We start from the raw sequence: 26,951 nt of genomic DNA on the forward strand, positions 1-26,951 counted from the left end.
AGGAGTTTATTCAACTAACTCATATGTACAGATTTTGCAGGAGGCAGTACTCCTAGAGGAGGTTACTAGTTATAGCTTCACTAAGACCATCTGGAGAGGGTTAGTACCACCAATAGTGGAGTTGTTTGCTTGGTTTGTCCTAATAGGTAGGGTGAATACAAAAGAACGACTAAGCCGTTTGGGGATCATTAACCAGGAAGATAACATTTGTGTTTTATGTAATAAAGATGTGGAATATGTGCACCACTTGTTTCTAGGTTGTAATTTTATTTGGCAGGTGTGGAATGCTTGGATATCGATGTCTGGCCGCCAATGGTCTATTCCAGGTTCGATGAAAGAACATTTTTTAAGTTGGACAGAGGAGTCGAGAAGAAGGGAAGATAGAGAGCAACGATTGAGATGCTTTTGTGTGATCGTTTGGAACATCTGGCTGGAAAGGAATAGAAGGATTTTTCAAAATAAAAGTAAAGGTGTTGAAGAAATTACCAACATGACTGTGTTGAGCCACAATGAGTGGAGAGGTGTGGACCCCTTTAATTGTTGATGACTATACCGAAAATGACAGGAGATTTTTCTTTATGTGGTTGTGTTAGGCTTAAGTTGGTTGTTTGTTTATCTGTCTTCACTGCTCCACTTTTTTTGTTTAAAAAAAAAAACATAAACTTAAAAAATTACAAAAATTAAATACCACATTGCTGGCATCAAAAGAAAATGAGTGTAAATAAATTTTTATTCCAATTTTGCTATCAATTATAATTGAGTTTAACTTTATATTTAATGTATTAGCAGTGAGATTTCAAACCAAAAAATAATTAAACTCACCAGGGTCTAGGAGTATGCAAATTCTAACTGGAATCACAAAATTTTTTATATTTATTCGTATCTGATATAAAATTTACCGTTATGATTCAACCCACAGGTCTATTAAATTTAATTGATCCGCGTATAAATAGGATAGATAATAAATTTAAAAAATATTATAGGATTATTAAAATTTATTTTTTTTGTCATCGTTTTAGCTATCAATCTATTTTTTTAGTTCAATAATCTAATAACATGTTTTAGTTTATACTTTTAAATATTGATGATGATTAATTAATGATTAAAAATAATAAATTTTTATGATCATCTAGCATTTTTTTTAGATATATATCTATTGATCCGATCTGCATATCCAAATAAAAAATAAAAAATTATAATATATTTAGTTGTTTAATTTCTATTATTATTCTTATATGTGTAGTTGTTTTATTTTCATTATTTAAAAATATTCTAAAAGTAAATAAATGTAAAAGAACTAAATTTTTTTAATTTTTGAATTTTTTAAGAATATTTTTGAATTTTTTTATCAATAACATCTAATATATGATTTGATCTAGTCCACAAATTTGTGAATTAAATTTAAACCTAAAAAATATAAATATTCTATCTGATCCCATATTTTTAATATAAAAATTTTTGTCTATACCAAATCCAATTTAATTTACTTACACTCCTAAAACTCAGAATCAATAATTGTAAAAATAGAACTTCTCTTGCAGTTTGCCATTTTTTATATTAAACAAGAGTTTTACTAACAACTAGTTTTAGTTATATGACAAAATAAAATTCAGATATAGAATTAGAATATCAATCTGTTTAACTAATAATAAAACTCTGTTTCCCAAAAAACAATAAATTCCAAAACAAATACAAATAAATGAGATACCTAAGACAAGTATTGTGACACTTAAAATTTTCAAAATAAAACAATACAAGTAATTTATTATTTGAATAATGTAGACTTTGATATGTAATGACGAATGCTGAGAATAAAATTCAGAACTCAAAGAAAATGACATTTAAAAAGAAGAAAAGAATGAAGAAGTCGGTCACTCGGGGAGGGTATAAATGTATTTTGAGAGGGCTGAGAGCCCCCAGAAGAGGAATCAGAATCGCGATTTCAATATTTTGTTGTAATAAATATTAAAAAATTTCCAAAAGCGTAGCAGTGGCAAAGGAAGGAAGGGGAATAACAATTAGCATAGTAAAGGAAAAGAAAGCAGAGGAAAGGAAAGCAGAGCAGCCTCCTCCTCCAAAGCAAAAACCCCCATAAACCCCTCACTCACTCTCTTGTTTCCGCCATTCATCACTGTCAGAAAGAAAGAGAGAGAGAGAGAGGAGAGTAAGGGAATGGCGGCTCAGCTACCAGAACACTTCAAGTGTCCGATTTCACTCGAAATAATGTCCGACCCAGTCATACTCTCCTCCGGCCACACATTCGACCGCTCCTCCATACAGCGCTGGCTCGATGCAGGCCACCGCACCTGCCCAATTACCAAACTGCCCCTCCCGGATCATGCCTCCCTCATCCCCAACCACGCCCTCCGCAGCCTCATTTCCAACTTTACCCCTCTCACTCCAACTCCAATTCCCAATCCCTCACCTCCCCACCCCCAACCCGAAACCCTAATCTCTTCCCTCACCTCCTCCGCTTCCTCTTCTTCCTCCAAGCTTGACTCGCTCCACAAACTCACTCGACTCGCCAAGCGCGACTCGCTCTTCCGCCGCCGTCTCACCGACTCGGGAATCGTCCCGCCGCTACTCTCCTGCGTCGACTCCCACGACCACGATTCCCTCCGCGAGAACGCTCTCTCTTTGCTTCTCATTCTCAGCCTCGACGACCACAACAAGGTTGGACTCGTCGCCGAGGGAGTCGTTGCCCGCCTCGTCGCCGTCATCTCCGGAACGGCTGCAGGAAATCCATCCCCGGACTGCCGCGCGCTCGCAGCCACCACACTCACAAGCCTGGCCGTCGTGGAGGTCAACAAGGCCACAATCGGCGCGTACCCTCACGCGATCGAGTCACTCGTGGCCCTCGTAAGGGACGGAAAGGGGAGAGAGAAGAAGGAAGCAGCGACGGCGCTCTATGCTCTCTGCTCCTTCCCGGACAACCGGCGGAGGGCGGTGGAGTGCGGCGCGGTGCCTGTTCTTCTCCGGAGCGTGGATTGCGGCTTGGAGAGGGCCGTTGAGGTTGTTGGAGTTCTTGCAAAGTGTAAGGAAGGGAGGGAACAGATGGAGAGGTTCCATGGATGCGTTCAGATTCTGAGTCGGGTTCTGAGGAATGGAAGCTCAAGAGGGGTTCAGTATGCTCTCTTGGCTCTTAACTCGTTGTGTTGTGGCAGTGAAGTTGCTTCTATGGAAGCCATCAGAGAAGGCCTTTTGGAAACATGTCTTGGCTTTCTGGAAGATGATAACGAGAAAGTGAGAAGGAATGCTTCCGCTTTGCTTCAGAATCTGCGTGGCAACAATAGGATCAGCTGATCAATGTGGATTTGGGAATGAAAAAGAAAAACAAAAAGTCAGTTTTGATCAGAAATTTAAGTTAAGGAGATTTGTTGTCCTCTATGGAGGTGAGTTTGGGTTTCTTCTTCTCTCTTTTTTATTTTTCTGTTTTTTTTTTTTGAAGGAAAAAAAATTCTATATTGTTGGGTACTTGCCTCCTGTACAAAATCAAGATCAATTTTTTTTTTTTAGAAAAATGTCATAGGGTTCTTTTGTATGTTGTGTACATTGAAATAATGAAAGAAAAAAAAAAGGTGGGAGAGGCTAGCTCTCCTCTTGTTACTTAGATTTTATAGGGAGAAAGTTTATAATTTGGTCCTTTGATAGTTGAAATGTAATGTGGAACTGTTTTGGAAATTTCTCTTGGGGTTCAGCTAACTCTGCTATACTGGGTTGACAATTTGATTTTGTGGTCTTGTTTTGGCTACATTTTATCATCCTGTTATGTTAACTCTGTGTTACTCTGTAAAATTAAATGAAAAGGATGAAATTGGATGCCCCCTTTTTCCTGCCAAAATTTGAATAATTGAATATTTTTAGCGGTTTTATACAGAATTCTGTAATTTAAAATGGCTATATATTCTGTTATACTGATAAAAGCTACCAAAATGAAAATTTTGTTCTTTCTATATCGTTCATCCTCTGGACTAGTCTTTGACTCTTGTATGATTTGGAGCCGCACATGCGGGAGTTGTTTTGCACTGAAGTTGGATGGGATAGTGAATTTTAGATCAAACTTTTATCAACTCTCTTTCTGCTTAATTGGTTCTGTCTCAACTGTCTAACTTTAAATTTCTATCAAAATCTTCGTTTTTTTTTTTTCTATTCAAGCTATTTAATGCATAGGATTTTGTAGACAACTAGACATGCATCTAAACTTCTGGGCTTGGCCTTTGGTGTCTCTTTTTAATCTTAGGGTTATGACTTTTTGGTTGTTATCTGTTTGACTCTCTGCTTTCGATATGGGGTGGGGATGGACGAATGGTTTGGTCTGTGAAGCAATTCCCTACTTTTTCTGAAATGATCACAGGATATGTAATTACAAATTTTGGGGTACAGCAGTACATCACCCTGCATTACGTGAGTAGTAGTTTAGTACTGCTTCATTTCTTTATGTATGTGGATAGGTAGTTGGCATCAATAACAATAGCATTGAGATGGCTTTATCCCTACAATTAAGTTGGCCTTTGTCATTTTCTACTTCCAATAAATGATTTGTCTACAAGTAAGGCAAGTGCTATGAATAATTGGCTTGTACGTGAACATTACTCACTATAGTATTAGCACAACCACCTTTTTCTTTTTTGGCCGTTGAAGTGAACTCACCTGGGCTTCCATCTTTTATTATGAGTGCTATGTGCACATGACATGTAGTAAATGCTATATACTGCTAATCAGAATAAATATGTATGGTCCAATTCCAGTTTCTGATAAGCTGTGGAATGTGGATGCTCTCTCTATTTTAATGTTAAGGTTTCACCAGTATACTTATTCCTCCTTCTAACTGAATTTCTAGAATGCGTTCAGGTCTTCAGAATATAGCAAAACCTATGGAGGCTTATATGTCTTGTGGTTTAAATTGAATAAAAGTTAAATTCACTCTGGCCATGCTTGTCAAATTTGGTAGAAAATTGCATCCTGAATTTTGCTTTGATCCCCTTGTACTTTTTCTTACTATGGATGCTGCTTTTGATGAGGGATTCCAATTTGTGTCGTGTGTGCCTCTCGAGTGTGAATAGGCATGTGCCTGCCTTAATTTTTTTTTGGGAAAAAAAAAAAGAAAAAAGGTAAAGTAGTCAAGTATATGAACATTCCCACCGGTACTTGAGTTTGTTTCCCTATGAGGAACATCTCTGACAACGTAGATAGCATTGTTTTTCGTGTTTTTGTTTAGTTATGTGGTATTTGGAAGCAGTTAATTAGGTGCACCCTCCACAAAATTTGCCTTACTGGTTGTTTTTAATGTCAAAATGTGAAGAACATAACGACACACATGCTATTACACTTGATTTTGTTAAGGTTGCTTTGTGGTTCATATTATCTAATGCTTTCGTGATTAGTTTAAAACATGTCACGAGACTGGTTTGGTCAACACGTACCTTTTCAGTTATCTGGTACCTTTCTTCATATATTTGATTCTGTTCCTACAATCTTTTTTCCTCCTTGAAGCATTTAACTTATTTATTTTTTAATTGGTGATTGATTCCTTACCCATTGAAGATTGCAATGAAGCTGATAGGGATTAGACATATTTTATTAGAAAAGAGCCGCCTCATGTGACTGAAGTTGACTTGGATTTGTTTTGTATTGGTAGTCTTGCAAAATAAAGATTGAAAATTACAATCGAGTCCTAATATTCAATAATAAGTTAATAACTACATTTCAATTCGTTTACGTAAACAGCTACTACTGGTGGATTATGGTTGTGATCAGATATTATTATTATTATTATTATTATTATTATTATTTGCTTACAAAGTTTTCTCTGACAAATCTAAGTTCTGCCAAACCGTGCGCTCACCCGTGTTCCTCGTATTTTATTTTAACATTAAAACATTATCTTGATCTTTGATGTCTTTGGTATCCTTTCTTTCTTGGCTAATATATGTTTATTAGGTGTTACTAATATTTTTTTTCACTTTTGTTTCTAATTAAATAATCTTCTATGGAAATGCAATTAATAGAGTTTAGCATTTAATATTAACCAAAAGATGCTGGTAAAAGAAAAATATGTATAACAGTATAAGGATGTAGTTACGGTGTGATGCACCCCACGCAATTAGTATAATTTTCTGACTGCGGTATAATTTTCATAAAGTAATTTGAGATGTGTTCCCTTCAAAATAAAAAATTGATGCCAGATTCGTACGCCATACTCCACAGTCGTGTTCTTTATTATGTTGTTTGGTAAATAAATCAACATAAGATGTGAATTATATTTGAAATGAAATGTAAAAGAGTTGGGAAAATAAGCGAAATGTAGTAGTTTTATAACACGTAATTGTGAAATGGAATAGACGGAGGGGAAGTTCTATCTCTTTTCAAAAGAGTTATCTCCAATTGTCAAAAGCCACCTGTCTCTTTACTCTTTTTCTCCTCTTTTGTGTATGACAAATATTTGTTGTTTCCAGAAAGTTTTGTTAATACTACTGATTGGGAGCTATGAGATTCTCTTTACCCTTTTTTTTTCCTTTTCAAACAGAGAAAAAGATACAGGAAAATAAAGGCCATGGGAACTATCTTTTATAAATTTATGCCATTCCCATTCCCATTCCCATGCCATGTTGCATGTTTCCATCTCAAAATTTGAAATTGTTTCCAAACGCTTTTAACTTTGATACCATTTCCAAATTCTAATTATCATTACTAATTCACTACAAGATTCCTAAAATGACATGAGCTAAATGAGGAAGAGGCCAGCTAATAAATAAATACTGTTTTGGTGAGTTGAAGAAAGAATGTTTTGACTTTTGAATTATTCAAATTTTGCGCATGTGAACTCAAGGAGAGCTGTTTACAAGAATGGTTACTGGTTAGGATTAGGATACTCTGAACTGACAATTTCTTTAAAATATGCACAATTAACATATCTATGTTTCCAATGAAAGTGTCTTGGGCCGGAGACTTCTCACATGTATTTTTTATAAGGAGCTCTAGGCTAGTAAATTTTGTGATTTGTAACCGTCAATTAGCTATTATATACTTTTAATATGTGAGATTTTATTCAAAGTGTGAAATTATTCACTTTTTTTGCTGGTTAAGTGTTGGCTAGATTTTAATAAAAAGTGTTGGCCCACTAGACTTTCTCATTTTTTATTACTATTTATTTTACAAAATACTTGCATCATATTATTTGAACATATTTATTTGTTAATAAAAAAATCCACAATTAGTTGTTTTCATTTGCAATAATGTTTATATAAAAAGAAATATGGCAAGTGTTTGATTTACAGATTTAAATGTCCTTCGACCTTCATTATATATAATATTAAAAAAAAAAATATTTTGACTATTTTGAATACTCGAACTAAAAATCTTAGTTAAAAAATGAAATATTTACCATTTTAGCTAACCAAACATACAATCTCTCACATGTTGATCATTTATTCCCACAGCTCAAAAACAAGTATTAATATATAGAATAATGTTATACATTATTTAAGTCTTTTTATAAATTAAATTTAACTAAATTAAATAATAAAAATTAGAATAACACTACCCATAAATAATTTTTGTTAATATTAGATCAACTTGGTTAAACTTAATTCACATAAACACTTAGATGTGTAGCATTAGTCTAAAATATAATTTCCTAAATGTTCAGTTTTCGAGATGTTCTTCCATGACATCAACTATATATTAGTTATACACTCTTTTGGTTCATATCATAGCTAGAATTATATGTCAGAAAACACTCTAAAATTGGCTACGTATTTGTGTTATTCATATTTGTATAATTGTATCTATTAAAACATAGATACATTTGCATACCTCTACCTAATAATTTTTACTTAATTTTATAAAGCTTTTATCTTTTAAAAATAACTTATAAAAATTAATTTTTAAAAGTTAGTTTTTTAAAGTTTGTAACATCTGTGTTTGATAAATTAAATTAAATTAGTTTTTAATAAGTATAAATAACAACAAGTGTATTTAGTAAAATAATTTTTAAAATTTAAAATATTATAATAAATATTAATATAAAAATAAAATTTAAATATTAATTAATATATAAAATTATATTAGATTTTTTAATTTTAATAAGTATAAATTAATTTTAATTTTTTTAAATATTTTTAACAGCAATTTTAATTTTTAAAAATTACAAATATAAACACATAAAATTTTTAATTTATCAAACCAAGCCTAACTTTCAGGAGATATGACTTATGATAAGATATTAGAATTTTAAAATTCAAAGAGAGATTAAGTATCTATGATAGGATAGACTCTAGTCTAAATAATTCTATGGTACTATAAAACTTGTGTATGCTGCATTCATATTCTTGAGGAACTAAGAATCCATTTTTTAATTCATTCAATTCCTAGAGTTGCTTACCAAAAAAATGAGCTATAAAAAGAAAATAATTATAAATTAAGGATTGAGTTTTGCAGGTTTGTTGTTGAAATGGAGAGTATATATGTTAAGGCCTGGAGGATGGACTATCATACGCGACAAAGTTGAAATTTCACATAATCTATTGAAATATGAAAAGATAAGTTATTATAGGCAGAAATTAAGGGTTACTTTCAATTGGTTTTTTTTAGTAAAAAAAATACTTTTTTTATAAAATATTTTTATTTAATTTAAAATCTATTTAGATATATCTTTTAAAAAAGTACTTTTATTAAAAAAAATTATAAAAATAAAGATTAGAATTTGAGAAGGAAAGAAAGATGAAATAAAATAGAGAGAATAAAAAATGACTTTATTAATAATTATTGTATCTACAGAATTCTAAAAGGAGACTATTTATAGTAAAAAAGAACTCCTAACTGACTCAACTAGGTTGACTGATTTTATCTATTTAAAATTTAAAATACAGTTATGATTTAGGACATTCATAACATATATTTTTAACATTCTCTCTTAGATGTTATTAGTGGTCATACTTTAGGTAATTGTCTCGTTAAAAACTTTACCAGAAAAATCTAATGGGATAAAAACCATAATTAAGGAAAAGAGTACAACCCATATTACTCCTCTAATAATTACATCACTTGATATCTCTTAGTTGGCGCATCACAATTTTGTATACTAACTTCTTAAATGTTGAGGTAGGTAGTGCTTTGTGAACAAATATGCTAAATTATCGTTAGAACGAATTTGCTTATCACTACTTTGTTGGAGATCATGAGAATAGAAGAGTTTTTATGAGATATATTTTGTTCTATCTCTTTTGATATATTATTCCTTTAGTTGATGTATGCAAGTAGAGTTATCTTCATATATAACTGTAGGTATTTTCTTCATCGGTAAACCATACATATCTTGAACGCGTTAGGTGATTGACCTAAGCCAAACACATTTTCGAGTTGCTTCATGAATTGTCAATATTCGCGCATGATTTGAGAAGGTTGCAACTATAGTTTGCTTTGTTGAGCGCCAAGATATAGTTGTTCCTCCACTTATGAATAGATAATCCGTTTGTAACCTGCCTTTATGCGGATCAGAAAAAAATCTGCATCTACATATCTAACTAATTGAAATGTTGTTTCATTAGAGTAAAATAAACTCTTATCAATAGATCCTTGAAGGTATCTTAATATATGTTTGACACCATTCCAATGTCTTTTAGTTGGACAAAAACTAAATCTCAATAACAAATTTACTGAAAATGCTATATCTGGTCTTGTATTGTTAGCGAGATACATTAGTGCACCAATAACATGCACTAATATAAGGTACTTCATGACTAAGAAACTCTTCATTACTTTCACAAGGTCAAAATGGATCTTTATCCATATCTAATTTGCTTTCATTTGCACTAACAACTTGTCCTTCTGAGACACTTATTTTTACTGGTGCATTTGCAGCTGAAATGTGAGATTTAGTTACTCTTTTTAGGTCAGTAAATACATCTGGCAATTGATTTATAACATTTTGCATATGAATTAACTTTTGTAATTTTAGTTCACATTGTCTAGTGCGAAATCTAAATGGAATAATGACAATGTGTTTCAAGTAATCTCTTTTTCTAATTGTTTATTTTCTCCTCCTAATTATGAAAAAATTGTTTCATTAAAGGGACAATCAGAAAATCTTGTCTTAAATAAATCACTCGTTGTGATTTCAAGATATTTTATAATTGACGGAGATTCATAACTAACATATATCCCTAATTTTCTTTGGGGTCCCATCTTTGTGCGTTGTGGTGGAACAATTGGAACATAAACCGGATATCCAAATATTTTAAGATAAAAAATATTTGGCTCCTGACCGCAAATTAGTTGTAATTGGAAGGATTTAAGATAATTTGTTGGTCTAATGTGTATAAGTGCTGCAGCATACAAAGTAGCATGCCTCCCACGCTAAAACAGACAACTTAGTTTTCAGAAGTAATGGTCTAACTATTAATTGGAGGCGCTTTATTAATGATTCTGCTAGACCATTTTGAGTGTGTAAATGAACAATAAGTTCTTCTATCATAATTTCAGTTGACACACAATAATCATTAAATGTTTGGGATCTAAATTCACCAGCATTATCAAGACGTATTATCTTTATAATATAGTTTAAAAAAATGAGTTTTTAATTTAATTATTTGAGCTAGCAATCTTGCAAACGCCATGTTGTGAGTTGATAGTAAACAAACATAAAACCATCATGAAGATGCATCTATTAAAACATGAAATATTTAAAAGGTTCACATGGGGTGAATGGGCCCACATATATATCACCTTCAATACGTTCCAAAAATGATGGTGATTCAATCTCAATTTTTTTTCTCGTGATGGTCTTGTAATTAATTTTTCTTGAGAATAAGCAGTACATGAGAATTCATTAAATTGAAGAATTTTATGTTGAAGAATTTTATGTTCCTTTAAATGATGATCAAATGAATTCTCGATGATTCTTCTCATCATGATTGAACCTGGATGTCCTAACCGGTCATGTCAAATTGTAAATATATTTGTATTTACAAATTTCTGGTTTACTATGGCATATGATTGGCGAAAGCTAGTGCACTCCAGATAAAGTAGAGAGTGCAGCACTCCTTGAAAAGTAACCTGCTATTAAAAGTTATCAGGTAAATTAAGTTTATTTATTATTATTAATTTTTCTTATTCTTATGGGCTGAACAAACTTAATATAGACAAAAAAACCAAACCCCTCTCTCAACTCTCAACCCTGTAATGTTAACAAAAAAAAAAGAACTCTCAACCCTGTTATAGCATCCTCCACCGCCGTAAGGAGAGACAGCGCTGCCGCCGTTCATTGTGCTCAGGGGCCACCGCCGCAGGGAGTGAGAAATTGCCATCGTTCCCTGTGTTGTGGTCGTGCTCCAAGTCTCCCCCTGTTCACTCACGATCCCAAAAAATCCCCAAACAAAAACTAAACCCTAGCTTCTTCAAAGGTTCTGCCGCCGCCGTCCGGGGTTATCGGCGCCTCCGCGTCTCCGTCCTTCCCCTTGTCCCGAACCCAGGCCCTGTCTCCTAGCTCGGCACGTCGTCCTCATCCTCGCTGGCTTCTCTGTTCGAGGCTTGGAGCAGCTTGCCGTCGTGTAGCCCCTCGCCCCTCGACGCTCGCCGTAGTCTCCCCACTCGCCGTCCTGCTGTCCATCGAAGGTTAGTGGCACTGCTTTCACTTTTTCGGTTATTCCTTTTATGCTCTGTTTAGTGATTTGAGTATTTGACTGGTTTCTGAATGTGAATTAGTGAATGTAAATCAAATAATTGATTTTGTGTTGTTGAAATTATTGCTAGTTATGGATTTTTTGAAATTGTTCTGCTGTTTTCACTGATTTCTGCTTATTCTGTTTTTTTTTTCTCTTTAAATTTTGAAATTTGAATGAAGTTTGATCTGATCTGCTACATTTTTGAATTTTAATTACCTAAGGTCCCAAATTGGGTTTTCTTTTCAGTACGCTCATATATTTAGAATTTTGCTGGTTAGACTCATTAAACAGAAAGAAAAATGAATTTCAAGAATGTTTAGTGCAGTTAAATTAATTTAATGTTGAATCTGTTGTGCTGTTGGTAATAGTTTTTTTTATTGAATTTATCCTTTGAGTGCTGCTGTTAGTGTGGTTTGGTGTTGCCTTATTGATTTCAGTTGTTGATTTTTGGATATGTGGTATAAAAAATGAGGTTGAATCGTGCTATAAGAATTTTTTTTTTTGAAGCAAGTGAACTATAAATATTTATCAAGTCTTTTAAACTTTTATTATCAGAATATGTTAGCCTAACCATTGTCACCAAATTTAGAAGGAAGGCCAAGATGAATGAAATAGTAGACATTAGTTACCTGGTACTTGTTCCTATACAATGTTGCAGCTGATGCATGAGCTAACAACATATTATGTGTTACCAAATATGGCTCCGTAGAAGAATTTCCCTTAGAGCAATTAAATATAGAGGAAGGTGAACAATGTTGAGGTGGTAAGAATCCTATATCATAGCCACCTTGTGCAAAAACATTTCCTTCATTAATTGTCGTCCATTGTTTGACCCTGTCTCCAAACTCTCTAAAGCACACATTTGCAAATGCTGTGAAGTCTCTTCTACAAGAGTATGCAAGTGTACAGAATAATGTGTTAGTAATGTACAAATTAATCATGTATAATTTAAAATTTAAATTTTGCTTCTTTCGTAAATAAATTTCTTAGCTACTTTCGATTCTTCACTTTCCAAGATGATCATGCAAATTAATTAGGTATTTGAAGTTAGGGAACCATACACAATTTTTTTATTAACCCATCCTCCATATTCATCCTCAAGAGCTTGTGGTAAGTCCCAATGATATAATGTAACATGTGCTTGAATTCCTATAAGAACAACAGAAAAGACAAGAATAAGGCCAGTATGGGTAAACAATTTAATTAAGCTAATTTCTTCCAAAGGCCCTTTAAAACAATTTCTATGGTTAAAGAATAAAATATCGTTATCTGAAGAGGAGTTATTTTAAATATTAATCTTAAATACTTTTAAAAAAGTCATTTGATATAATTCAGATTATTAGATACCTTCTGAGGTCTTTGATGAGTTTAGATTAGGTTAGAAGAGTATTTGGGATATTTATAGAACTTGAGATAATCATAAAAAAGAATCTCTTAACTAAAATAAGTGAGGAGTATAAAATATAAAGAGTTAAGAGTTCAAAAGATGCTGCCTTATTGATTTCAGTTATGGTTTTATGGATGATTATTTGATTTCTGGCTGTTACTGCTGTTTTTAACATTGTAAATGACTTATTGATTTCGGTTATAGGTGATAGTATTAATCAATAAGCAATTTGCTGGTAATAAGCAAATGATGCTGCTAATCCTAATCTTCCTAGTTCTAAGATACTCAGTCACAAGGTTCTAATTTTTAGCTTGGAAATATGTTGCTCTGGAAGTAGTGAATGGAAAACCACAATATCAATGTGTATTTTGTCTACAACCATTTAATATTTAGATATTTTTTTTTACTATGTAATTTTTGAGTTTGTAATTTGATAATATCATATAGATTTGGTTGATGATATTTCTAGTAATGTGATGTTAAGAGCTATTCTTTCTTTAGCTTTTATTGATTATGGAATTTTAAGTGTTGAATTTCTTTTGGTATGAGAGTGTGAATGTCTTGTTTAAACTATTTTTTGGTTGTTTAAATTTTTTTTATGAAGTACTGTCAAGTTCAAACAAGTGGTTTATAATTTCTGTAAAACATACAGGAGCTCTTCTTTCTTTATCAAATAATGATTATAATACTTTGAATGGTTTGTTTTCTTGTGATATGGGAGTGTTAAAACAGGTATTTTGTTTGTTCAAAAATTGTATAAGGTTAATGTTAGAAGATTGTCAGGTCTAATTCAGTTTTTATAATTTGGCTTAACATTTTATACAACTTCTCTATAAACATAAAGAAACAACTAAACATTGAGGGCTTCTCCGATTTACTATTTGTTAAATTGTTACAAATTTATGGCAAAACGTGTCCCTGATTTCTTAGTATTGTGCATTCGCAAATTTTAATCCATTGAAAGAGAACCCATATAGTGATACAATAAAGTAATACCCCTTATGATGCAAGGAGATCTTCTATAATATATAATCAGCAATTTTGTAAAATTGTGATACTAGGAGCTCTTTTTTCGTTATCATTTTTTAGTCATGAAATTTTAAATTGTGATTTTCTTTTGGTATGAGAATATGAACATGTCTTGTTCAAACTGATTTCATGGTTGCTCAGATTTTTTTTATGAAGTTAACATTAGATTGTCAAGTTCAATTTAGTTGTATAATTTCTGTAAAATTTATATGTTGTTTTTACAGGCACAAAGGAATAACCGGACAATTGAAGATTGAGGGATTTTCAGATTTGTTGTTTGAGTCGTGGCAACTTTGCAGTAGAGCATCGCACAAATTTTTTGGTACGTACTATTGCAAATATATAGTGTATTTAAAATAGAATTCTGGACAGACCATAAACCCATATCTCTAGCAATTCTATGATTATAATGCTAGGGAATCTTCTATAATCTATAGTTTTTAATGAGAAATTTTGTAGCATTGTGTTGATAGGAGCTCTTATTTCTCTATCAGTTAATGATTCTGAAATTTTGAATGGTTCATTTTCTTCTGATATGGGAGTGTTCAAATTGGTATTTTGCTTGCTCAAAAATAGTATAAGGCTAATGTTAGATTATCAACTCTATTTTTTTTTATAATTTCTATAACATTTTTATAAAATTTTTCTATAGACATAAAGGAACAATTAAGATTGAGGGCTTGTCCAATTTACTGTTTGATGAGTTGTTACGAATTTGTGAAAATGTGTCCCGGCTTTCTTGCCATGTGATTCTCAAATTTCTAATCTATTAAAAGAGAACCCATATAGTGATACAATAAACTAATACCCCTTGTGATGGTAGGAGCTCTGCTATAATGTATAGTCAACAAATTTGTAGAATTGTGATGCTAGGAGCTATTCTTCTTTATCTATTTAATAAACTAATACCTCTTGTGTTAAACTTGAATCTTTCTAGCATTTTTGTTACAATTTATTCATTTTCATGACCTTTTTTATTCTTTTTACTCTTTATGTTTGATTATTGTGGCATTTAAAATTTTTCTCATTAAGGAAGACTTTTGTTTCGCCACGTCTTTAGTTCCGCGACATTGCTAAATTTATTGTCGGTTATCTATTTTACATGCAAAATTTGAAGAATAAAAACTAATTAGTTTTTTTTATGTAGTCATATTGTATTGTTTCGAGTCATATTTTGCCCTAGAGTTCAAGAACTTGTGCTATGTTACTTTTTTTTTTCTTTATCTTTTTTCAAGTCATTTCATTATAATAGTATTTTAAACTTGAGATATACAATATTAATAATATTGAATAACACAAAGCCTCTATTTTCAAAATATTTACCAGAATAATAATTTTATTATGATTTTCATTCATTGCAAGAAGCTAGTAACAATATGAAAGCGAAGTAGCATTCATTTCTCTAGTAGAGTGCTAGGAGTAACGGAAAGCAATACGGAAATATATTTTATAGTAATGTTAATTCATGAGTGCTATTTTTATGTTTTGTTATTGTGCTATTTGCGTGATTTGGTTGTACTTTGGAAGTGCGAATGTTGTGTTGGTAAAAATTTGTTATTTGTGATATATCCTTATGATTTATTTGTAATTGTTTTATATTTTATTATTATTGGATTTTGAAGAAGAGAATTTTGGACTTCATTTCGTGGTGTCTTGTGCCTATTGTTGTCATGTGGTACTTACTTTCATAGTTGTGAATATGTCAAATATTTTGTACTTGTGTCATTTCATAAATATAAATATTTTTCGTTTTCTTTTATTGTAATAGTATGCAGTAAATATAGCATTCAACAAAAATGGTTGATTTGATCGGAGAGTCATCGCATAACCAAATAGAGAATGTTTCAGCTGAGGTACATCTTTTTATCTGGATTATTCCAACGCTTAAGATGTTAAGCTTTATTATTGTTTGAAAGTATATTTAGAACGTTGAGGTCTACTGTTGTTTACTGTCTTTCAGGAAATGGACGAATTGTTAGTTGATAGTGATGGCAATGATGTTGAAGACCTGTTACTGAATAGTATAGGAAGTATCGGTCGGGTTAATTTCGTAGGTTTGAGCGTTGATGCTGCTAAGAAGTATGTATTTTCAGACCTTGATGTTGCGTATGCCTTTTACAATGCATTTGGGAGGGTCAATGGATTTTCAATTAGGAAGTTCAAGGTTGGGCGAAGTGAGATTGATAAGCGCATACTCTGGCAAACATTTGTGTGTTCGAGACAAGGATATCGTATTTTCAGAGGGGTTGATGAAACAAATAGGAAGAGAGCTCCAAAGCCAGAGACTAGGTGTGGGTGTGTAGCACAAATGCAAGTTCACATAGATGTTGGCAGGGACTGGTGGTATACAACATTATTTCAAAATGAACATAATCATGAGTTAGTACCCCCAACTTTGAGCCGGATGTTGAGATCGCAACGGAGAATGACTGATCAAGAAATTCAAAGAATGAACGACATGAGAGATGCTGGAATTCCCACAACCCAAATCTATATGCATTTTGCCGAGCAATCTGGTGGTTTTGAGAATGTTAGATTTCAAAGAAAAGACATGTACAACCAAATAGAAAAGCAAAGGCAATTGATGGAAAGCGATGTGACCGAAACGTTGAAGTACCTAAAGAAGCGGAAGAAATTAGATCCAAAGTTTTACTGGAGTTACGAGGTGGATAACAATGGTGTGTTTCGGCACCTAATCTGGATGGACGGGAAGAGCCGTGTTGACTTTGAAGTATTTGGTGATGTTATGGCCTTTGATGCAACTTACAAGAAAAATAAGTACAAGTTTCCATTGGTAGTTTTCTCAGGAGTGAACCATCACCTTCAAACAATAGTTTTTGGCAGTGCAATTGTGGCTGATGAAGGAGAAGGAACTTACATATGGTTGTTACAGAGATTCGTGGAAGCAATGAATGGTAAACGACCAAATGCTGTAATAACTGATGGTGCCAAGGCTATGAAGCTTGCAATTGAAAAGGTATTTCCAGATGCACACCATAGGTTGTGCGGATGGCATTTGTTAAGAAATGCCACAGCCAATGTCTCCAACCCCAAGTTTACCCAACAATTCAGGAAATGCATGCTTGGCGATTATGAGATTGATGAGTTTGAGGAGAGGTGGGTGTCAATGGTTAATAGTTTTGGGGTTAAGGATATGGAGTGGGTTGAGACCACTTATGGGATTAAAGATATGTGGGCTACAGCACATATGAGAGGCAAGTTCTTTGCCGGGTTGAGAACTACATCGAGGTGTGAGGCACTACATTCGCAAGTTGCTAGGTTTGTAAAATCTGGCTATAGTATTAAGGAATTCCTCCATCACTTCCGCCGGTGGATGGGTTTGTTGCGGAATAATGAGGCTGAGGCTGACTATTACACCTCATACGGGTATCCGATAATGCAAACACAGGTGCAAGCATTGGAGCGATCAGGAGCAAGTGTTTATACAAGGGAGGTGTTCTACTTGTTTCGATCATTATTGTTGAAAGCGTCAAGTGTGATAATAGTTGATTGGCGAGAGACTTCATGTAGTGTGAACTATGATGTACGAAAATATTGTGAGTTAACACGAAAATGGGTTGTATCTTATTGGCCTGGTAGCAGTGAGTTTAGGTGTTCATGTCAACGAATGGAGTCATTTGGCATTCCATGTGTTCATATCATTCGTCTGTTGATATATCTTCAAATTACAGAATTACCTGAGTCACTGATATTGAAGCGATGGACCATGAAAGCAAAAGAGGCTCATATAAGGTTGGAGCAGCAGGGATCGTTAGTTGGAGATAGAAGTTATGAGAGTAGGATTGCTGCTATGAATGATGAGCTGGAGGGCTTGCCATTTGCTGCTTGCGGAGATTTAGGTGATTTCAAGGATGTTATGGAGTGGGTCAGAAACAAAAAGGCTGAATTATTTGCCAAACATGAAAAGAATAGAGAGGGAAGTTCTAAAAGTGCGGGTGAGAAATTCAAAACACGGACGGATGCTATTTCAAAAGAAGCTGGGGACAAAAAGAAAAAGCGAAGGATTCGGTGCAGCAGATGTAACGGTATAGGACACAATCGGCGAAATTGTCGCCGTGGAGATGACCATAATCAAATGGAAAGTGGAGACGGAGGAGGTCCCGAAGATGATGACGATTGGTCTAGTCAAACCAGCGAGGAGGGGATCGAAGAAATGGTGAGTACTTAAGATATTGCTTCTTATTAATTACATGGTTGTCTAATTTTATTTTATTTTTGTTCTTGTAGGATTTTGATGTCACCATTGGTAATCAGAAAGGCAAGTATCGTTAGCTATTACTGTCTAGCCTTGGATGAAAGATGAATTTGGATTTTAAGGGGTGAAGTATACGGTACAGATGCAAATATACAGATATTCCATTCGAGTCACAAAATTATTGATGGGTGTTGTGTCTGCTAGGGAAATGACATAAGAAAGAGAAAATGGTAATTAGCTTTTCTGTAATGTATATAATGGGTTTGTTATTTTATTAAGGTAGAAATGAGAGACAATTATACTAGACAAATAACAGAATTGTACTGCCACTGGTTGTTCATCTTTCTTTAGTTTATACGTTATATTTATTTTTTAAGTTGAATTTGAATTTTAATATCATACCCATAGGCAATAGCTATTGTTTTTAGTAAGAAACTTTATAACTAATCTGAACTACGATGTAAAATACACTAAGGCACTCAATTTTTATAATATTTATTCTCAATATTCAACGTTACAGATAAAAAAAATGTAAAGAACAAAAATAGTCAACTATTAAAATGCTACAATTAAGATTTAGTTTAAAAGCCCGTGTATAAATTGAGTGCATTGTATCTAAAATATAATTATAATAAACTTTCTAGCACTATATCCAGAATATATATAATTTATAAAAAATATTTTTTAAATAATATTTATCTATTTTTTTATTTTTTTAATTTTTTAAAAAATTTAGTAAGATTACTTCATAAAACAACAATATATTATAAGTGAGATATAAATTTAATTATAAAAAGAAAAAAATAATTTATTTGAATTAGGTTAAATAAATTTTGAAAGTTAAACCTAAAATTTAATTTAAGTCCAATACAAATTATTTTTAATTTTGATATATTTTATAATTAAATTTAATAATAGTTTTATAGATACGTACAAAATTTAAATTGTAACGGCAATCACTTATAAAATACACGCATTGGGACGAGAATATCTTTTCTAAATTCTATGTTATTAAATTAAATCTGAAATCACATATACCTACATAGCATAGAAAAAATTTAATTATTTTCAGTAAATATAATAATTTTTTATTTTGTTGCTTTTATCCGTTCTTCCTAAAAAATATTGTAGTTGTCATATTAATTCTTTAATATAATGCAAAATATATCTTATACAATGTCTTATATCATATGTACAACTTGAATTAAAAATTTATGATTATAATTTGTGTTACTTAAATTATATTTTTGTATTATTTAACTAAATTTTTTATTTTTTTAATTAATTATTTTGCAATTTTATTAAAATGTATGGATTTTTTTTGGTATTATTCAATTAAACAATCTGCATAATTAAAAATAATTTATGTATTATGGAATGAACCAAAATTTTTTTGTGCCTTTTAACAAAGTTTTTGTTTTTTTTTCTTTTGTTATTCATCTAAAACATTACACAATTTAAAATTACTTTACTTTAAAAAATATTTTTCACATAATAATAAATAAAAAATATTTTTATATTAATGTATTTACATATAATTGATGAATAAAAATTTTTTTTATTTGAAATATTTAAACATAAAATTTATTTTTATTTGTTAAAATAATTTTTTGAATAAAGATAATTAATTTTTTATATAAACTCACCCAAATAAATTTTAAATCTACGAATATTCTAAATTTACAATAATAGATAAATCTTGTAATAATCACAAATTTATTCACAAATGACATAATCAACATTCCAAAATTAATATTTAAATTATCTTTTCATTTTCTAAACAACATACTAGCTAAATGAAAAAATAACTGGTTTACTAAAACACAACATTTTGTAATAAGAAATATATATATATATATATATATATATATATATATATATATATATATTATTTTACCGCCATATAGCTACAGATTATTTTATCTACTAGTATATTATATTTGGAAAAGAAAAAAGAAAATAAATTTGAGTAAGATAGAATTGGAGAGTACATAATTGAATTTCAACGAAAAAATAATATGCATATAAAAGCTGTGAAACTAAAAAATCCTAAATATCAAGGAGTACATATAAAAGATAAATAAAAAAAAAGTAATTGATGTAACAAATAGGTCCCATAACAAACAACATAAATATCAAACAATCAAATCAAATGTATTTTATATTTTCCTAATAATAAATAGGGTGACCATCTAATTGCCAACCAATGCTTTCCACCTAGCTGCAGAACGATGTCTGACCATGTCATTATATTCATTGTGAGTCCCATTTAAAGTTGTACATGCCGCAAGCATTCGAATTTTAGAATCAGGAGGCTACAAAAAGTAGAAGTTAAATTAATTAGTGTGTCAAAAGAAACAAAAAGTACACATGGTAGAAATTTGTTAACTTACCCTAGCAGTGAGATTGGGCTGAAACATGTCCTCCATTGCCATCCACTCAAGTAACCAGACAGCGGAGTTATCACAATAAAATAGACTGTACACCTTGTGTTGCAATCAGGGATGCCACGAGCATTACAGAGAGGTCAATTGTCCATTGGAATGGTTTTTTTGTCTAATATATTAGTGCTGGAGTACGGACCAGAGAAAATGAAATCTAATAGACAGAGCTATGGCTCAAAACAAAATGAATTACAAAAACATATTAATGACGAATGAACTTTAAATAACATTTATATAAAGAATTTAAAATTAAATAAAAAATTGTGTTTAAAAAATTATTTTCTATTACACAATAATAAGTGATATTAGAAAATATATAGTTTACTCCACTATCAACAACTAAAAATACACCAAGAAGATTAAATATATCACCGTCCATCTCATGACGAATTTTTTGGAGATATCTCGCTTTGGGTTTGGATATGAATCAAGTTTATACACCTTTCCCTCGTCAATAGATATTACCATCAAGAACCAGTGAAAAATGTCGTCAATGAGTGGAACATATATCTGTGTGGACATATTCATGGACAATTAGAGTAAAAAAAAAAATCCAAATAGAGAGTGAGTGAGAATAAAATACATATTTTAATGCAGAAGACTTCGGCATCCAGTTTTTGTACTTTTCATACACTTCTTGACGTAGCATATCTGGGTTAAGGGCATCAACCTAATTTTTGAGATTATAAATTGTTAGTTTTAGTGGGACCGTATATTGTATATTTTATGAGGGTCAGTTACCGAAATTTCTTACCCCAAATTGTGGTGGTAGAGACCAAGTTGTTATTTTGTTGGACATATCTTCAAAGGTGGTTCGTCCGAACACTAGGGAGGCCGAGCTTAAGCGCTTCCGAGTGAGTTGACACCGAGGAGGAAGAGCTTGACGTCGGCCAGCAGTCAAACACCGCGGCGGGAATACCTGTACAAGATACTCCGACGCTCAAGTCAGTAGTGATTCACAGTGAGTGAGTTAAGAGAAAAGAGTGAGAGAATGAGAGTGATAGAACCTGAGACCTAGCCAAGCATATTAGCTAGGTTTTATAGAAGTTGTCTTCTGCCCGTTAGTGGATAAGTCCTAGTTTATAGGTTAGTTGAGATATTCTGTTTTGGTGCTATAAACTAGTTGAACACGTTTCCTATTTTCAGTTGAGTGATGCTGTTTCGGTCCTGATCACGTGCCGAGATTTTCGGACGGCTGATACGGGACCGAGCTTTATGATGCACGTGTCTTTATTTGAGCAGGTGGGGCCGAGCTTATCTGTTCTTTGTTTCGAGTTTATTTGATGTAACGTTAGCCTCAGATATTTGCGTGCCGAGTATTTCGGGCGACCGAGGATGTGGGGGACGTATCATAGCCCCCAAGCTTGCCTTGGTTTGGACAAGACTGAGGCGAGCTTTCGGACCAAAAATTTCGTAATCCTCGGTTGCCGAGTTTTGTTGGTTGCGTATGGTCTTTGTAGCCCCCAAGCTCGGCTTGGTTTTGTCTGGGAAATCAGAGTGTTATGAGTGGCTTCGTATTTCGCGCCAGTGTGAAATGATTGATGTGAAAAAACCGCTCCGCTTCTCTAGGTACCCCTGTCCATTGGTTTGTGTAGTGGTTTTAATGCTTCCCTCTTTTTTGCCAATCTGAAGTAAATGCATAGTAACCGTTTCTTTTGTAGGTTTTTATGTGATTTTGCGTTTTCTTTCTCTTTGCAATTGCTGTAATCTGGGATAGAGGTTTTTTTCTTCTTCTTGTCTGAGAAATGAGCAAGCAAGGTCAGTGTTAATTCTTTTCGTCTTCATCTACTTGCTTTTTTCCTTCTTTGTCTTCGATGGAGAGCTGTAATGTGGGGGCTTCATACGAGTGGGTCGACGTTAGGGTGAGAGAGCGCAAATCCCAGTTTGATGATGAGGAGTCTGTGAAGCTATTAGGGTCCGGTGTCTGGGTTAGGCCTGGTAGTGATATTAGGATTGAGTTGTTGCCGTGTGGGGAGGAGGATCGTGTCTGTGACCGGTTAGACGACTGGTCCTATTTTTACATGTATAGTTGCCTTTTTATAGAGCTGGGGGTAAGACTTCCCTTTACCGAATTCGAGTGTGGTGTTTTGTACTGGTTGAACTGTGCCCCAACCCAATTACATCCTAACTCCTGGGGTTTTGTTCGAGCTTTTGAGGTTTTGATGGAGCTGTTAGAGTGTCCGCCGTCCCTTAGGTTGTTCTTCTCTTTATTTCAAGCAAAGGGCGTGAATAGAGGTTTGTGGGTTAACCTTAGTAGCTATCCTCGTCGGGCAGTATTCGGATTGTATAAGTCTTCGTTTAAGGATTTTAAGTCAATGTTTGTTAAGGTTAGAAGTGTTCCCGAGGATTTTCCCTTCTACTTGAATGAACATTTGGTTGAGAGATTTCCCCTGTTCTGGTGTGCTGAGCCTTACCAGGCCTTAGATGTAGATGATAGGTTGCCGGATGATGATATTATTATGGATTTTTTGTTTAAATCTCTGGGCCCGAAGGGTTTATTGTCAGTTGCTGAGATGTTGAACTGGGATACCAATAGGCAAGCAGTTTATAACCATATAGGTAATTGTGCTTTGTTATGTTTGTTTTGTGTGCTTGCCCATTCTGTTTGTGTCTTCACTTAATTGTTGTCAATTTGTAGCCGAGAAAGCTCCTGCCATCACTACTGCCGGATTGAAGTCTTTCTTCAATCAGCGCAAAAAGAGCGAGAAAGAAGTTTCCTCTAATGTGGGGAAAGGACCTGCCGCTTTAGTAGCCCAGTATGGTCCCGGGCCGAGGTCTAAACGAAAAAGAGGTCAAGCTAAGGGTAGTCTTGCTGAGGTATTGGAGGGTAAGGGGGAGTCATCGCTGATACTTCAGGAGGTTGAGTCTGCTTATGAGTCGCAGAAGAGACTTCACGGGTATGATGAGAATGAGCATGGCCGATCTTTATGGGCGAAGCTCTATCCTTTCGGTGTTATGGCTGATGAACTTTGCTGTTTTCCGGACGATATGAAAATGATTGATGAGGTGGGCCGCGCTGGTGTCAGCCGATTTCTTCAGGTATGACTTGTATGTGTTTGCCGATTGTTCCTTTATGATGTTGTTTGCTTACTGAGTTGTGTTTTCTCTAGGTTATTGGTGCTCGGGTCGTCGCCATTGGTCGGTCTCAGGAGCTTGCTTTAGAGCGGGAGAAAAAGGAAGCGACGCATCTGGAGGAGCTGTCTCAAATTATCCAGAAGAAAGATGATAAAATTGTTGAGCTGTCTTCCTCCATTGAGAAGCGAGAGCTTGAATTTGCTGAGGAGCGGAAACTGCATGAGGCTTCTTTGAAGAATTCAAAGTCTGAGGTTGATCGGTTGTCTGCTCGGATCAAAGAGTTAGAACGTGGGGTTTATGAGGCTTTTGCTCAAGGGTTTGACCGTGCTGTTTCTCAAGTCAAGGTGTTGTATCCCGAGGCTGACCCTTCAAAGCTTGATGTTATGAAGGTTGTTGTTAATGGGGAACTTATGGAGGATGAAGATGTTGCTGGAAGTGATAGTGAGGGATCTAGCATAGGTGACAAGATAGAGTAGTTTTTTAGTATTTATCTTTTGTTGGTGCTTGTAGCATCTTTGCCGCCTGTTGCTATTCTGTCTTTGAACTTTTCTCCTAATGTTTTGATAGTGATGTTTTGGGATCCGAGTATATAGCTCGGTTTGAAATTATAGCTCTTTGTTGATTAATGTGATATGTATATTTTGTTAAGATAGTAGTGTGCTGTTATGTGAAAATGGCTGTTTGTTTTGACGCTACTCTTTGTTTGATCCGTTGATTAAGATGGTAAAGGCTTTAATGTGCTGTTTTGATGATCCCGCAGGATTCGCTCGAAATAACTTGTTTGTGTTGTTCATTTGTACTCCTCCGAGTTATGTGTTCGGGGTGCGCGCGTCGTTCTCCGAGTATATGGCTCGGATTTATTCTAAATGTTTGTTTGTTGGAATGTATGGTAGAAACCATCGTAAAAAAATGTTAGTTTGTACTTGTCCGAGTATTTATGCTCGGTATGCGTTTGTAGGTTTCCGAGTATGAAGCTCGGATTTAGTTTGTTCGTTTGTTGACTTGTTTTTGTGGTGGAGGTTTTCCGAGGAATAAGCTCGGCTCGTGGTGATAGGGTTCCGAGGATTATGCTCGGATAATTTGAAGTGTTTTACTAACTGAAATGTATGATAACTGTCAAAATGAGAATTGTTTTGATTGCGCATAAGTTGTATGGATACAATGATTTGTTGCGTCTGGCCTCGTTAAAACCCTTTCCGAGTAAAACCCATGTGTTTTGGGAAAAAACCTTCGGAGGGAAAAAGAGTACCGTCATTCGCTATTATACATGTTCTGTCATGACTGATATTCCCTTAGAGAGGAGACGTTCCATGTTCCGGGAAGTTGTTCTCCTCTAAGAGTTTCTAATTTGTAAGCCCCCTTTCCGAGGTTTTGAAGGACTCGGAAGGGTCCTTCCCAGTTTGCCGCTAGTTTGCCATGTGATGAGGGCTTCCGAGCATCTTCTGTTCGTCTGAGTACAAGATTTCCATTGTTGAATGACCTGTGGACTACTCTTTTGTTGTGTCTTTGCTCTAGGTATTGTTTTCTGGCTCGCTGCTTTATGGCAGATGTGTCTCTGTCTTCTTCTACAAGGTCCAATTCGGTTATCCGAGCTTGTTGATTGTTTGATTGATTATAGAGCTTGGTTCTTATCGTAGGGATGCTGACCTCTACTGGAATGAGCGCCTCTGCGCCATATACCAATTTGAAGGGAGTTTCCCCTGTGGCAGATTGAATGCTGGTGTTGTAACCCCATAGGATTTCTGGGATAAGGTCGGCCCACTCTCCTTTAGCGTCGCCGAGCTTTTTCTTTAGCCCCTGCAAGATAATTCTGTTAGCTGATTCAACTTGTCCGTTAGTCTACGGGTGCTCTACTGAGCTGTAGTGATGTTTAATGTTAAAATTTTTCAGAAAAGTGGCGAGCTTATGGTCTGTGAATTGTCTTCCGTTATCCGAGACTATTTCTCTTGGGATACCGAATCTGCATATAATATTTTTCCATAGAAAAGATCGCACTTTTTCTGCTGTTATGTGTGCTAGTGGTTGTGCTTCTATCCACTTAGAGAAATAGTCAATTGATACTAAGAGGAACTTTACCTGGCCTGGCGCTTTCGGAAAGGGTCCGAGGATATCCAATCCCCACCTATCGAAAGGCCAGCTTACCTCTATGGTGTGGAGCTCCTCGGCCGGGATCTCTGAGAGGGTGGCGTGCTTTTGACAATTATCACATGTTTTGACTCTGGTGATGCAGTCCCGTTTTATCGTCGGCCAATAATATCCTGTCCGCAAGATCTTTGCTGTTAATGCTCGGCCGCCGATATGGTTGCCACAGACTCCTTCATGTGTTTCAGCCATAACCTCCTCGGCTTCCTCTTTGCTGATGCATTTGAGCAACGGTTGTGAGAGTCCTCGCCTGTATAAGGTGTTTCCGAGCATTGTATAGAAGCTTGCTCTTCTTCGGAAGAGCGGCAAGTTCGGCTCATTTTCCGGGATGGTGCCTGTATGAATGTAATCGAAAAAAGGTGTTCGCCAATCTGGGACCTGTGTGATACTCAAGATTGTATTTTGCTCAAAACTTGGTTTGTCAAGTGTTAGCTGGGATAGTGCTGATGTGTTTTCGGCTTGCCGTGTTGTAGCTAACTTAGATAACACATCGGCCCTGGTGTTTTGTTCTCGGTTTACATGGATGATATCAAATTCTTTAAATTTTGAAATTAGATCCTTTGTTATGAGCCAATATTTCTCTAACAAAGGATCTTTTACCTGGAATTCGCCCTTTATTTGATGTACCACTAGTGAGGAGTCGCAGTAGGCTGTTATTCGAGGTATTTGTAGTTGTAGGGCGAGCTTTAGTCCAGCAAGTAGGGCCTCGTATTCCGCCTGATTATTGCTTGCGTTGAAGCAGAACTGCAGTGATTGCTCGGCCACTACTCTGTTTCCTTCCTTGAGTAGTATCCCAGCTCCACTGCCTTCTTTGTTTGACGCTCCGTCTACATGTACGCTCCACCTGACCTCTGTATTATGTGTGTCATTAGTCATCTCCGATATAAAGTCGGCTAGCACCTGTGACTTCAGTGTTTTCCTTGATTCGTACTGGATGTCGAACTCGGAGAGCTCGACCGACCATTTTATCAATCTGCCGGCGAGCTCCGGTCTGG

The 26,951-nt window shown here is 34.4% G+C and overlaps 2 protein-coding genes across 2 annotated transcripts; both read left to right on the plus strand.

Moving 5' to 3' along the window:
- Positions 1 to 1,824: 1,824 nt before the first annotated feature.
- Positions 1,825 to 3,841, plus strand: LOC112783177 (U-box domain-containing protein 8). The gene has a single exon (XM_025825986.3). The coding sequence runs from the start codon at positions 2,173 to 2,175 to the stop codon at positions 3,301 to 3,303; it is 1,131 nt and encodes a 376-aa protein (XP_025681771.1). The 5' UTR covers positions 1,825 to 2,172; the 3' UTR covers positions 3,304 to 3,841.
- Positions 3,842 to 11,119: 7,278 nt separating this feature from the next.
- Positions 11,120 to 18,677, plus strand: LOC112783621 (protein FAR1-RELATED SEQUENCE 5). The gene is made up of 5 exons (XM_025826653.3): positions 11,120 to 11,613; positions 14,304 to 14,401; positions 15,848 to 15,932; positions 16,040 to 18,256; positions 18,328 to 18,677. Exons 3-5 carry the CDS (start codon positions 15,876 to 15,878, stop codon positions 18,370 to 18,372), a joined length of 2,319 nt encoding a protein of 772 aa, XP_025682438.1. The 5' UTR covers positions 11,120 to 11,613; positions 14,304 to 14,401; positions 15,848 to 15,875; the 3' UTR covers positions 18,373 to 18,677.
- The last annotated feature ends 8,274 nt before the right edge of the window (positions 18,678 to 26,951 follow it).

This window comes from Arachis hypogaea, chromosome 20 (assembly GCF_003086295.3).
Source record: "Arachis hypogaea cultivar Tifrunner chromosome 20, arahy.Tifrunner.gnm2.J5K5, whole genome shotgun sequence".
NCBI lineage: Eukaryota > Viridiplantae > Streptophyta > Magnoliopsida > Fabales > Fabaceae > Arachis > Arachis hypogaea.